The sequence below is a fragment of the Lissotriton helveticus genome, chromosome 3_1 (genome assembly GCF_964261635.1).
Source record: "Lissotriton helveticus chromosome 3_1, aLisHel1.1, whole genome shotgun sequence".
Lineage (NCBI taxonomy): Eukaryota > Metazoa > Chordata > Amphibia > Caudata > Salamandridae > Lissotriton > Lissotriton helveticus.
In genome coordinates, this window is record NC_136061.1 from 150,223,905 (window position 1) to 150,239,731 (window position 15,827).

General features: G+C 40.9%; 1 protein-coding gene across 1 annotated transcript in view; it reads right to left on the minus strand.

The window, feature by feature from the left end:
- The window catches only part of LOC144822741 (uncharacterized), a 2,085,503-nt gene that overhangs the window by 1,991,529 nt on the left and 78,147 nt on the right, over positions 1-15,827 (minus strand). The window contains exon 9 of the mRNA XM_078680596.1: positions 11,519-11,640. Within this exon, the coding sequence (XP_078536722.1) occupies positions 11,519-11,640 (122 nt within the window). The remainder of the gene's footprint in view (positions 1-11,518; positions 11,641-15,827) is intronic.

The following is a 15,827-nucleotide window of genomic DNA, read 5'->3' on the forward strand; positions in this document are numbered from 1 at the left end:
GCCAACCACCATCATCAACAGCTCTAAGAAACTGTATTCAACATTGTTCAACTCAACCTCAATCTCAAATTTCAACTCTCAAGAAACCATTCATCTCCAGATAAGTGACTCATTTTCTTTTATCTCCATTCAATGCTTTAGCGCTTGTACGTCTACTCAGCGTGACCCTTAATTGCCCAGCATCTGTTAACCAGCGCTGCATCAGTAGCTTCGCCAGCATCTACATTTACAAAGTTAAATGCTCCATAAATCAGCGCTCAGCTGAACCTGCTCTCAGCCCTTAACTTTGCCAGCAGCTTTCAAATTGTTTATGTTTGAATCACTCTGTTCTGCATGAGCGCATGCAGAGAATTATAACATCGAGACTATTCACATGAGAAGAGTCACGCGAGTCACTTCGAGATGAAAGAATTCTACGTTGTCACTTAGCAACAGTCCTTCTTAGCAACTCTTTGCCTTAAACCATTTTTTCTGATTTTGACAATCCTTTGTTGCACAACAATCCAACATTCTAACATTCTTTTTGTAGGTTCCATTCCCACGACATCTATCCCAGGATATACTGTGACATCATTTTTTCTTTATCAACAAGAAGATAAACCTTTATCAAAGAGACAATTCAAGACATATCTCCACAATGGATTATTATTATTATTTTCCTTTTCTACAAGAGGCATTTTAATAATTCAAGAATACATGTGGATAGCTTAACAGTTCAAGAATACATTTCTACAATGGATTATCATTTTCTTACTTCTCAAGGAGTACTCAATTGAGTCAAGACTCAGTTTGAAAAGCAAAAGTTTATCTTCCTGTGTCATTTTCTCAAAAACATTTTATACTTCTCGTCTTTATTTAACTGTTTTTAATTCATGATGTCTACACTACAATCCATTAATGCTCCTCCTTCTTTCCTTGATACTCCAGGAGAACCGCCTGTGAAATGGGACATCTGGTTTGATGCATTTGAGACATACTTAGGTGCCATAGGTGCTTCGAGGTATCGACCCGAAAGGAAGAAATGTCTTTTATTGCATTCTCTTGGCTTTGAAGGTAGATCTATTTTCAAGCACTTACCTGATCCTCCCTTAGATTATGAGGTAATAGATGAGTATCAAACTACTATCACTAAACTCAAGCTGAGGTTTGATAAGAAGCCTAATTTAATAGTACTCAGACATAAGTTTTTTATGAGGAAACAGTCTGAATGTGAAGATGTGGACTCGTACTTTTCCACTCTTAGGAAACTAGCTTCTGTCTGTCTGTTTGAAAACTTTACAGAGCAGTTGATTCGTGATCAATTTGTTAGCCATTGTAAAGACAAACAAACTAGGCAAAAGTTACTCACTATGGATAATCCTACTCTTGATGAAACTATCAAGATTGCAAAAAGTATTGAAACTTCTCACATTTCCCTTAAGGAATTGGAGGAGAAACCAGTGGAGAGTGTTAATTTTGTTGGAAATTTGAAGAAGGGAAAAGGTAAACTAGTTAAAGCTACTAACAATTTATCTTCAAAACATAAAGAAAATTCCTTTTCCAGACTTAAAGATACTGTATCTGTACCAAGCAATGTATGTTTGCGTTGTGGTAGTGCTGTGCACAACAAAGGTTCGAAGTGTCCTGCTATAAATTCAACGTGTAACTATTGCAAAAAAATAGGACATTATGCTACTGTTTGCTTAAAAAAAAAATTCAAAGGAAAACTATAGCTTGTGTTTTAGAATCAGATGATGAATCGGACTCTGAAACCATTTCTGTGGTCACAGAGTCTGATAACACATCCATACCCCTCACTGGTGATCCTTCTACCTGTGTAGATCCCATTGTAGAAATACTTGTTGGTGATAAGAAACTCAATCTTTTAGCAGATTCGGGTGCAAGAATTACTATAATTACCAGTGAATTGTTTAGTGAAACATGGGGTGATAGAGCACTTTTTCCTCCGGATAGAAAACCAATTTCCTATCAAAAACGCAAAATTCCTCTTTTAGGATTTTTCGAGGATTACCTAGAGTTTAAAGGTAGGAGGATAAGGGGGAAGGTTTATGTAGCTGTAGATGGGCTCAATATTCTGGGTTGGTTCCATCAGGGTCTTTTTGGGATGCAACTTAGACCAGGGATGAAAGAACAAGTCTTACTTGTTTCATGTGAAGAAGAAAACACAAGGTGGGTTAATGAATTTCCTTCTGTATTTAGTGATCAACTTGGGAAGATTGTAGGCTTCAAACACAAGATTATAGTCAAGGATGGTGCTACCCCGGTCAAGCACAAACTTAGGAGTGTTCCGTTTAGCATTAGGGAAGATCTCAATAAGGAAATCACCATGCTATGTGAAAAAGGAATCATAGAACCCACGGAGTCTTCACTATGGTTATCCCCTTTGGTCGTTGCACGAAAGAGAGATGGAAAACTCAGAGTCTGTGTGGACCTTAGGTCTTTAAACAAAGAGATCTGGGTTGACTCTCATCCTCACCCAAGATTACAGATCTTTTTGCTAACATCAAGGGCTCTAAGATCTTTTCAAAGTTAGATCTGGCTAGTGCCTACCATCAAATAGAACTTCACCCTGAGTCACGTTCACTAACAGCTTTTGTGTCACCAATGGGTACTTTCCGCTACAAAAGGATGCCTTTCGGATTAGCCTCAGCAGCCTCTGTTTTTCAGAGGGTGATGCAAAATCTTTTGAGAGATGTTGAAGGTGTTCTTGTTTTTCAAGACGATGTGTTGGTTTATGCTGTAAATGATGAAACACATGATAACACTGTCAGAAAAGTCTTAGCAATTTTTAAAGAACATGGTGTTGTCTTAAAGACAGAGAAATGCAAATTTAATTCCAGTGAAATTGAATATCTTGGTCATTTACTTTCTTCTGAAGGTATCAAACCTAGGCAAGGGTTAATTGAGGCTATTATGAGAGCACCAGTACCTAAGGATAGGTCTGGTGTTAAGTCTCTTCTTGGATTGTTAGAATATTATTCGAGATTCGTGCCTGGGTATGCGTCAATAGTCAGACCCATTAGCAATTTACTCAAGTTTTCCACAAAGTTTGCATGGACACATGAGTGTGATTGTGCTTTCATGGAAGTTAAGAACATTTTGAAGAAGGGTGATGCTCTTTCTCCTTTTCACCCAGATTTGCCATGTTATATTACTGTAGATGCGAGCAAGATGGGTTTAGGAGCGATTCTTACTCAACGTTCTGGGGAAAAGGAATTTACTGTTGCTTTTGCTTCCAGAGTGCTTAGGAGTGCTGAGATTCAATACTCGGTCATAGAGAAAGAGTTACTAGCGTGTGTATGGGCTATTGACAAATATCGACCCTATGTATGGGGCAGGCATTTCAATTTAATTACTGATCACAAGCCATTAGTGTCTATTTTGTCTGCTGGTCCCAGCAAATGTTGTACACCCAGGATCACAAGAATGGTTACCAAATTACTTCAATATCAGTTTGATGTCACGCACATCACAGGTGGGAAAAACACACGTGCTGATTTTTTGTCACGTTTTCCTCAAAGTGATGGTGTGAATGAAGGTACAGGTTTTGTCGAGTTGAATGATGAAGATGAAGAAGATTGTTTTGTGGCTTCAATAGATGTTCCTGTCCTAACTGTAGGGTCTGAGGGAGATTGGAAAGAGTCCTTGTCGAAGGACAAGGTGTTACAAGAAGTGTTCGATTTTGTCAAGAATGGCTGGCCCAAGGAGAAGTCTTTACCTTCTATGTTGCAACCCTATTGGAAGATTGAATCTGAAATTTCAATTGAGGATGGTCTATTAGTCAGATGTGACAAACTCATTCCACCTCATAATCTCAGACTTGTCATCATGAAGGAAGCTCATGAGGGCCACTTAGGTATCTCTTTAACCATACGACGAGTGCGACAAGATTTTTGGTGGCCAAGCATGGACAATGAGATTCGCACTTTTGTTGAAAACTGTCCAGTGTGTTCGGTGTCAGAAAAGTCACTTAAAGTTGTTGTTCCCCCTTTGTCCCCTATTGAATGTCCCATCAATCCCTGGACTAAAGTAGGCATTGACATCATGGGTCCTTACGGAGTTTTACCTCGAGGTATGAGGTTCATTATTGTTTTGATGGATTACACATCAAAATGGCCTGAGGTAAAAGTGGTTAAGGAGGTCAGTACTGCTACTGTAGTTGGATTTCTCAAGGAAATCTTTTTGAGAGAAGGGTTTCCTGAATTCATAGTTTCAGACAATGGAACTCAGTTTGTCAGTTTTGAGTTCAAGTCTTTTCTTGAGTCTTGTGGAATCAAGCACCTTAAAAGTTCACTTTATTACCCACAAACGAATGGTCTAGTTGAGAGGATGAATCGTGTTGTGGGTGAGTGTGTCAAGTGGGCGGTGGAAGGGAAGCGAGATGTGATTACATCCCTTGAAAGTATGCTTTGGTCTTACAAGACGACGCCGCACTCTTCCACGAAAGTTTCTCCCTTTGAGGTATTAAGAGGGAGAAAAGCCAATACCAGTTTTAGACCCAGTTGGATGTCTAAATGGTCTTGTTCCTTAGTTGATATTGAGTCTGTTTTAGAAACAGTCAAATCCAATTCCGTCATTACACAAAATAAGGAGAAAATTTGGTTTGATCAGAAGAAGAACACCAAAGTTGTCACGTTGTATGTGGGGGATTTGGTGAGAGTTAAGAATTCTACTCACACAAAGAAAGGAAGGAGTAAATATAGTGAACCCATCAAGATAGTAAGAATTGGTGAAAATGCTGTTCAAGTTGAAGGAGGGTACTGGTGGAACATCTCGAAAATTGTAAAGGTTAAAGACAAACTTAGTGTTTCTAAAAAAATGTGATATGCAAGCTAACAATATGGACTCTTCTCGTAGGAAGAGTGTTAGATCCATTACATTGCCTCACAGATTTCGCGATTAGTATTGTTTCCAATGTAGTTTTGTTTTTTCCTCTTTTACTTCTGTTATTTAACTATTTTCATGTTTTTCTTTATGAGGATTTTTTAACTTAATATGTGTTCGTATTATATAATACTGTACTTGATTCACTTCTCTGGAAGAAAGGGAGGTATGTTATATTCTGTAACCTGTTAAATTGTACACTGTTACTTTAAGTGGATGGTCTTTCTCAGCTATCCTGCTTAGCTGACTCTATACTTGTGATGTCATCTGCTTCATGCTCATGATGGAATGTTTAGTTTCAAGACTGGGGAAACTGTACACTCTGGAAATACTGGCAGATGAGAAGCTGTGTAGATTTCTACTCAATAAAACCCTTCAACCCATCAATCTGTCTCCTGGATCACTACATAGTGTTTAATTAAAATAGAATGCATATATCTGTGTGAAAAGCTAATGTAGAAGTGTGTAGAGATGTTAGAATGATGTTGAAATCCCATGTTATGTGGCTGTTGTAGAGGAGAATGTAATACTGATAAACGTAGAAATGAGTAGGCCACATGGCAGTTCACAGAGAATGAAAGGTGCTGTTACACTCTCACATGATATGGATTTTAATGTTGTTGTAATTCAAAGTATTATTGATCATAGAACTGAATTATATGTTTTATAGAAGTGTTTCATATAACCATTGTGTGTAATAAGTTAGAATACTGTTTAGACTAAGAAATTAAAGGTTTACAGAGTGCACAGGCCCGTTTCATGTAATTCTAAATAGGCCTGAATAGATAAGGTCATTTCTTTTGATCTGCATGTGTTAGTTAGAGGAATGTCATGTTAAGCATAAATTGCGGAGCCTGCTCGAAGGTTTACGACTTAGAAGATACGGTGGAGGTCGGAATTTGGGGCCCACTGTACAAGTGTCTGTTTGCAGGTGCGAGGAGGTTCCAATCAAGAGAGTGATGAATAGAGTTTTGTTCAGAGAGCCAGGCACAGGCCTGGAGGAGGCTTCAGGAATTTCCTGGGGGGTACCGTCCTGCCGGAGAAGAGGCTGAGAAGCAAGGTCAACGCTAACGATGGGCCCAGAGGAGTATCAGCATGGAAAATGCTAGAACTGACACCACGTGAGGGGCGTCTCTAAAGGGCGTTTCTATTGTAAATGTGATTTTTGTATTAGGGACAGCACCCCTGGGTGGAGTTAGGGCAGATGGTCTAAGGAACCTAAGAGAGCGGATGGGTAGGCAGATAGGATAACTGCGAGACACCGATTCACAACGAAGACTAAGGGAAGTGAGTGATCTTCTTTGGAAGTCACCACGGCTGACACCTTTTTAGGTTAAGATTTTACTAAGTAGGGATGTCACTTAGTCTAGTGTAGGGACAGTCTAATCTGGATTTTCTTCCTTTCTGTAAATGACTCACAAGTTACAGCTTGTGTCTATTCTTGCAACTCTGATGATTTTTGAATTGTTTTTGGTGATATTCTTCTGCCGACTAAGAGCATTTAGAAAATTTATGTTTGTATTGATACCAGTATATCTTTTGAACCTTATTTTGAGATGTTTGTATCTCCAGTTAACTTTGGCTTTATAATAAACTTTTAAAACTTATTTGTAGTAAGTGGTTCTTTAGAGTGGTGTAAGTCCTTAACTGATTGACCTAGTAGTGGATTGCCTTTTACTCTATGACAGGTATCAACGGTTCAGTCGACCTGAGTTGGGATCTAGACCTATAGCCATAGATCAGAAATCCCGCCGTAACACAAGTGTAATGGTATTCCATTTCCATTCCTCTTTCCCAGATATGTGTCTAACCTTCGTGTTCGTGTAAGGTTGGTTGTGGCTTTGTAGAAGTGTGAAATCTCTCAATGCTCTTGTTGGAGGTGCATTACATGGCTGGTGCATCTTAACAGTTTCCTAGTTATCGGCAGAGGAAAGGTGGCCCTTTCACACTGAGATATCAACAAACAAGAATGCCAGGGCTCAAGTTTAGTTCACACCCGCTTTTTATTTAGCTGGTGTGTACCTTCATATCAAGGATTCCGAAGGTTTATTGTTTTCATTTCAACATTTTCAAAATTAATGATGTTCACATATAAATCGCGCTACAGAGGATTAAACTTTCCTTCAATAGTCAAAACAATATAAACATAAAACATGAATAACAATGCTTTCAAAAATTGAATAAATCATCACATTCGATAATAGTTATGTTTTCACTATTTCAACAACAGAACAAAAACTGAATTGCATACACCTTGAACTATTAAGGTACAGGTCCTTGTATCAAGCAAATTTAATTATTAGGACCAAACACATTGGGCCATATGATTTCGGTTAGGTCGCCCTATGTTCGTGTGCAAACCCATAGAATTTAGGTTGCCTTTGAAACAGCCGAACAGCCACACTGAGGGCACTTATTCCAAGCCATGGAGGCCAGCGACAAAAGGTCTAAAGTCAGGTTGTGCAGAACAGAAGGGCAGAAAGGTACATAACCTGGGGTGTCCTTTAGACAGGACATAGGGTTTAAAGAAAGACCAGTGCCACACTGACACCAAAGAAGCTGTCGCAAAACCGGGGTCATTGCTCAGGGAACTACCAACTGTAATACTGTTTGTAGTTTTTAGTTAACAATTGAATTTCTTGTGCATTCAATGGTTAAAGTAACCATTGATAACAGTAATACACCTAGGCACTTGGTAAATTTTGAACAGCTAGACTTGGGCAAAATCTTTTCAAAGGCAATGGTTAAATATTTATTATTAAAGAAATACAACGTGGAATTTCAGTCCAAAGCCAGTCTGACTCTATCTCCGTCTAACATAGATGTCAGGCTGTCTTCTAAGTATTTCAGTCTGCTGGGTATTCAAGCACCTGAGGTGTACTTACTATATTGGTGAGATACATTTTAAATGGATTTGTAGTTCAAGTTCAATTAGATTCAATTTCTTTGTTACATTCTGACAACAAGGCTGTCCCCAAAGTGCTTTGGCTATCGGTTTCTGCATGCACCACAGATGCTGTTGACTTTTTTTTACTCTTATGGATTAATTCAAGTAGCTACTATAACTAACCGATTTTTAGAAAGAGATGAGCTTATTCTACTCAGTGTTAACAAATATTAATAAAGAGCGTGGTGGCGGCATTGCAGTAATATATAACGACTGCTCCAGGCCTTCATTCAGGATTGTGAATGTGGCACGTTTGAAGTAGCCTTAACAAACAATTTTACGCTCTATGGGCTGTTGATATACTGCCCCCCGGGGTCGTCCAAAATCTTTAAAGAAAGTCTTATGAACACAATTAGTAGCCTTGTATTATAATCGGCTAATTTTTACTATTTTAGGTGATTTGAATTTACATTTGGAATCTGACAGTGACCCGGAAATAGCCAACTTTCTTAATGACCTGGCAGCCTGTCAATTAAATTTACTGGTCTCTGGGCCAACGCATGAGGCAGGTCACCTGCTTGATCCAGTACTGTCTAACATCCTGCTTGTGGAGGCCCCAGTATCGTCACAACCACTACCTAAAATGTTTCCCATTGTACCTAACAGGCCCCAAATCTCAGGGACATCGCAACGCTATTCATGAGCGCCCCTGGCAGGAATTAGATCACCCCACCTTCCGAGACATTCTTGTCACCACTCAACTTACTCCTGCCTCAGACATTGAGGGCGCTAGCAATAGCTTCGGCAAATGGATCAATCAGGCACTTGATAAGTACATCCCAGCCAAATGGATCCATCCCAAGAAAGTCACGTCCCATGAGTGGTTTGATGAGCCACTTGTAATTGCTAGGAAAAATTTAAAACCTCTCAAGCATTGCTGGAGACGCTCCTAATGCCCTACGGCTAAATCAGAATATAAAGCCGCTAGAAAAATCTACCATACACAGATCCGGAAAACCTGAGCCTCCTTTTTTGCCAATAAGATTAACACTAGCAATAATCCCTCTAAAACCATCTTTTCCCTACTACAGGATATGATGAAATCACCAACGCCCAATGAAAGCTCTATCACTTCTAATGATCAATGTGAGGGGCTGGCTTTCACGTGGCATGTGAAGCCGCAGATATGCCGAGAGGAGACCTCACAGGGAATGGGGTCCACTCCCTGTCCTCTCTTTCTCCGATCACTATAGATGGCTTTAAGGTGCTGATTACCAAGATAAGATCAGGGACCCCTGATGACCCTCTTAAACCTGAAATATTTATTGAACACCAGGATTGCCTTCTCCCCAACTGTCTGTATCTGATGAACCTTTGCCTCTCCAATGTTGAGATCCGTCAAGCTTGGAAACACACCAAGGTTATTCCCCTTTTGAAAAAGCCGTCTCTTGACACTTCCAGAGCAGAGAACTATCGCCCGAATTCCCTGCTGCCATTCCTGGTGAAAATTACAGAATCCTTTGTGAACGGCCTACTGACGCAGTATCGGGAGTCCTACTCCTTAGTGGATCCGTCTCAAAATGGCTTCTGCCCCAGGCATAGCACAGAGTCAGCCCTTTTAGCTGTAATGGAACAACTAAGAGTGTCCATGGATGAAGGCAATATGACGGTACTCATCCTGCTGGATCTCAGCGCCGCCTCTGAAACGGACTAACACAAAATCCTGATTCATAGGTTGCAGGAGATAGGTATCAAGGGTAGGTTATCTCCCCTCTTTTCCACTCTCAGAGTCACTCTCTGTGCTGCGGGGTCCCTCAGGGGTCAGTATTGAGCCTGACCCTGTTCAATATCTATGTTCGGCAAAAGCCCATAACATATCTTTGGTATCATATGTGGATGATACGCAGATAGTCTTTTCTTGAACTAAGGACCCCAGCCAGGATGCAGGCAAATTCCAGGAGGACCTGTCCACTATAGCAGGCTGGATGGAGGCGAGTTGTCTCCAGCTTAACGCGTCTAAAACGGAGATCCTCCTATTATGCAGAGACTCCCATTTATGGGAAAAAAGGTGGTGGCCTCAGGAGCTGGGTCCCCCACCTGTGCCATAAAAACACTGTAAAGAACTTCAGTTTCAGGATGGAGAGTGCTCTATCCTTTGAGGAGCACGCCAAGACTGTGGCAGGAACCTGTTTCTGCATTCTGCGTGGCCTCAACCCTATTTTGGGCTTGTTTGACCCCCACACTCGGCAGCTGGTAGTTCAAGCCACAATTTTGGCCAGGCTGGACTATTGTAACTGTCTTTTGCTTGGCGCTAATAAATCTGTGACCAATAGGCTCCAGCGCACCATGAATGTGGCAGCCCGTATTCTACTCACCATACCGAAGCACAGTTCCTCTAGTGCGTTGCGCCATCCCCATTGGCTCCCTATTGAGCAGAGAATCTGGCTCAAAACACTCTGTGTCACACACAAACTACTGGCGGACGTCGGGTCAAAGATTCTCAGTAATCTATGTCTTACATACATTCCCACCCGTGCTCTGCGGTCTGCGGGCCACTACCTGCTGCAGGTGCCGCGTTTCCGTAGAGCGAGAACCTGTGGTCGTTCATTTAAGGTACGATCACCAACTCTTTGGATCTTGCTGCGTCTCTCCATCAGGAACATACCCAATCATCTTTCCTTTAGAAAGGCAGTAAAGACCTGGCTGTTCCAGTTTCAGGAGCCTCGTATGCCCCCTCCCTCTGTATCTGCAGGGATGTCCCTTTGCTGAGCCAGCCATGCACTCTACAAATCGCCTAAAATAACATAACATCCCTTAATACAGCAGAAGTAATTACTCACTGTTATCACCTTTTCACTACCAAGTGTATATTCACAAGATTTGCAAACAAGGCTCCCACTTCTCCAGTGAAAGCACAGCAACTGAAGCAGAAATTGATATGCAAGATCCTATGTTGAGAAGTAAAACTGCCAGCTCTGCTGCATGCTGGATTGTGGTGGTCCTTGGTCAACCTTACAGTGACAGTGCTAGGCTAGGCTGAAGGTCCAGGGAACATTTTCATTCAATGTATCTCTTTTATTAAAGAAAAAAATAAAAATTATGATTACAGAGGAAGGCTGCTATAAGTTCTTTACTCTCATCCTTTTTTATAATAGCCTTTTTAAAGTATTTTTCTTACACTAAGTGTTTTTAAACGAGCTGAAAAATATAAGTCACATATTGCCTTTTATAGGTTTTTATTTGGTGTTGCAAATGCAGCACATGGGTAGTAATGATCAATACTTTTGAATATGAACACTGATCTCAGGATACAGAAACCGTGGTTCCATGAAGGCACAATAAGCACCCTTATAGGCTATGGGTGACATCCTTTCTGCTCAGGCACTGGCCTGACATGTGACTAACTGCACCTCTGGTCAACCTCTCTTTCAGAGACAGCAGCTTGGCATGCCACCGACCACACCTGAGCTGATCCTGATTTCAAATGTGAAACTAGCCTATGGGTGGCAGTGCCCACGAGCTTGCAGCTTTCAAGAGGTAAGAGAGGTAAATCGATTACTTGTTCCACAATCATTCTGCCAGACCTTTCACAGGTGAGCCAATCATGTGACTGAATGTCGCAGGCTATCATAATCTATAAATAAATACATGTGGGAAGGAAAAGCTGAAATGTTCGAAAGAATCAATTCAAGCTCAATATATTTCAATTGATACATATTTAGGTTAAAATAAAATATTTGTCCATACATATTGTTGATGTTCTCCTCGTTCTTTTTGGAGCTGATTTCATCAGCCTTAACCTTCACGTCAAGGTAGGTACCGCGGAATGTAGCGCAGATCTTTAAGGCTTCCTTTAATGACGCTTGTGCCTGCAGAGAAAAAATATGTGAATACTAAAATGCCCCACTAGTATCAACACCAGTAAGTACAGGTCAGTGAATAAAATTGAGCCAAGAGATAGATATCACGATTTTGAAAACATTAGGAAATACATAGTTTGTTTCTCACATAAACAGGAATGTCTTACAGATCATTTAAATACTAACAGTGATAAATGTGCTAGAACTAACTTTTATTTTTGCACTGGTAGTGAGTGGCAAAAAGTGGTGCCACGTGTGAATAATATCCTACACACGCGCTAAGGTGTGTGGAAAAAGGTTAAAAATGCAGTTTGTTAGACTTACATGTACTGCAGTGAAGCGAGAAAAATCTTCGCTAGGGGTTATAGTCCAGAAGATCGGGGCGGGGGGAGAGGTACTCCCGTATATTATTTGGTAATTAGGAGTCCTCTGCATTGAACCTATTCTGGTGCCCACGGCGTCCCGGCTTTTCCACACACCTTAGCGCGTGTGTAGGATATTATTCACACGTGGCACCACTTTTTGCCACTCACTACCTGGCCCTGACGAAAGTCCCGTAAACTCTTCCTTAGGGACTGAAACATGTAGACCGCCAACACCTAGACAACTAAGTAGTCCTAATTTTTCTACTTGTAGTTGCACCACATACTTTTATCTCACACCCTGGGCCGCCATTAATAAAATATTGGGCAAGGATCCCCAGAGGTGTATTTTACTACTCACCTTCACCACATCACACAATTGCACCACGCCTGCTCCGCTGTAGTCAGGCGTCGAAGCACAACCAGGCGGCACTCGGCTGCCTGGTTGGACCCCGATGATGAAGCATGACACCAACCAGGTTGGTGTGTGAGGGGTTTATAAACAAAGCCTCTTGTGCCCAGCTGAGTAAGCTCAATTTACAAGTGACTTGGAATACCAACTAACATTCCATTATCTCCACACAGTGGGCCAGTCCAATTCTGTTTACACAATTGATCACGTACATCAAATATGTGTTTGCGGTAGTTCATGGGTGCAGCTGTGGCTTCACCTGAAGTGGGAAAGGGCTGTATACCTTGGGATACGCATTGATAACAGGACAATAACTTATTTAAGGGTAAACTTTCTAGATCGCTACAAATGCACTTAGGCTGTACATTACTCCACTTAATGCGTCCTACTGTTGTTATTGTCGTAACCAGGTACAAAAGGTACGCATCGGAACTGTGTGTCTGCTACTACTTCTATATCTGTTGTATTCTAAACAATTTACGACATGTAACTGTACAGCGTTCTGATACCCATGGGTCATGTTTGACCGATATAAAACTCAGAATAAATAAATAAGATAAGGATGAGTTGTTCTAAATTCACTCTGAATTATTCATCACGGAGGAGCTGTGTGGTATCTACAATCTTAGTTTGCAGCTCATGGCCATAAGCCCAAATGACAATGTTTCTCCATGATGGGTCATATCCATAAATTGTCTTTGGTGCCTGTTTTAAAAGTATTTGGAGGACAGAACTATGAAATGTGCTCTCATCAAATAGAAAGGTTATCCAGTTATGCAGCCAGGGATTATGTAGTACTTACTGTATGTAGGCTGGAAATACTAGAGAGAGACACATTCAGATGACCACCATCTTGCAGTCTTGTTTACTATACCCCAGGCCTTGTACAATTGCGACTATGGTTTCTGTATTATTTATAGTGATAGGAAGAATTATGATTATTCAACGTATGATAATATTTCGTTTATGTGGAGCCTGCTATCTTGTCTCTGTGTTATCCTGCTGGATGTGGTCATGACTGGAGGTGACTGATGATAGAGACAGCTGGCTGAGCCCTCTCCCCATTGTAATGTTATGAGGCACAGACATTGGCAGAACAATCTGAAGAGTCTTTTTGGCTTTGACCTGCCCATGTGGTGGAAAGATGGTCGCAAACAGAAGATTTTGGAGGCAGTGTTGCAATTGTTTTCACATAGCCCCATTAGGAGCCTGACTACAACAACGACAACACAACCTGCTTAGCTATTATCCATTCAATCTGTCTTTGATTCAGCAGAATGAAAAAGTGTACCTTTCACGGAGGAGTGTCATCTTGTTTGAATGCCAAGCTTCAGTTTTGGCTGGGGGTCACTATACCTCTTGCCTACTCACAAATATTAAAGAACCGAACTTCGAACAAAGGATCCCTGGACCTACACATTCAGCAGATCACACAACATAATATTTGTCCCAAAAAAGTCTAATCTCAGTGGCTGAAAACTACACAACTAAATGACGTGATCATAATACATCATTAACTGCATGAATAGCTCTACATCCAGCCTAGAAGCTACCTGCCGGATTGAACAGGGGGTGTGCACAACACAGACCAAACACTCTAGTTATCTTGATTGAATGGCAGTGTCATGACGTCCATACACAACTAATAACTGACAGAAAACATAGTGTAATGTCTTGCCAACAAACATCTAAACAGTACAATTGCTCTCTTCTTCCAATACATAGCAATCCTCCTGTCTCATTAACACTCCATATATATCTAGCTAATAAATCAACTTACATGAAAAACTGCTAATCCATTGTAAGATAAATAGACAACACATGGCAATAATGCAACTCCACATATATGGAACTGCATGATATATTTGTTTGAGAAGGCTATCACAACTGCATGATAAACAAGACCTTCAAACGATAACCTCTATGCATAACTTAACTACAAATACGTAGCTGCCACAGAGTGGGTGCTACCTGTCGAAAAAGAGCTACCTGTCGGCAAAGAGCTTCAGCACAATGTTAGGAGTCATAACCAATGTATATATACCAATACTCAGGGTTTTAAGTGGGATTAATGAATTGGGAGGTCTCTCAAAGGGGCATGGCCAATGTGATTATAGGTGCGGCTTAAAAACATGTAAACTGAAAATCTGTGCTTACCATAGCGTGCCGCTCAACTGGTATTTTGTTGATTTTGTCATTGCATCCAGATATATAATGCAAGTAACATTACACCTACAACAAGCCAGAACTATTGGCTTTGTCAATGGTTGTTAGTTGCATAAGATACATAAGCAACAACTATGTTGTTGTTGTATAGCCTATTGAAAATGTTTCAGTTCTGACATGACGAGGCTATGAAAGAACTATAACGTGTTTCTTTAAAGTTACATCAAAGGCAGTGAAGGGCGGTACTGCTTCAGAGTTAAGATTTATTTTTTTCGCAGAGGTTGAGGACAAAAATGGAGAGCCCAATAGGGACCCGTTTTAGCATCTGCTTTTTAGAACTACCTGTGCTGACCACCAGCAGGACCCGGACCACTTTGAGCCCTGCCAATACTAATAGGATCAATTTCTCACTCAACCTACCAGAAACATCCAAACAGCTGCTGACATCAACACAACTGTAATTTATAAGGTCCATGCAAAATAATGTACACAGAGGGCTGTTTTAACAATTATCTGGATTCCTTGTTTATCTAGTTGTGTTTTTCTTGACTTCCTCTCACTGAAGCCTTGGCCATCCAGATAGTATAATCTTATCAGGGTGGGGTGAGTCCGCCTACAATGAAGAATGCCACTAAAACTAAGGGGCATATTAGCAAGGGCGCTATCACCGTTTCAGCGGCACTTTTTGCCAATAAAGTGGCCATTTTTTTATCGCCCAATTCCCAAACTGTCGCTAACAGCAGTTAGCGACAGCTTCCAGGCGAAAGCGACCAGTATGGGGCCTGCTTTGCATGTCAGCGATATTTATCGCTAATAACATGCAAAGTGGGCGTACCCAAACTGGTTATCGCCTATTAGGAAAACCTGTGACGCAATAAAAAAAGCGCGCTAACCGCGATTAGCGCCAGGATTTTCCACTGGTAAAAACCTGACTTAGCCATATTAGTCAATGGGAGGTGCATTCTACGACTAAGTCCCCACCTACCTATTAGCGAGATTTTCCTTAGCGATAGGATTTTTATCGCTGAAAATATCATGTTATAGATGGGATTCGACACTATCACTTTATTTATTATCGATGTGGAGATAAACATTGGTAATACTGCGTTATCTCCACGATAAAATCCAGCGATAGGAGACGATAAAAATCGCACTAAGCGCGGTTTGCGATAATTATCGCAAGTTGTTTCTAATATGCCCCTAAGTGTGCTTTCTCATCCATTATAAACAATAGTGCTCTCTTCGGTTCTTGTCTT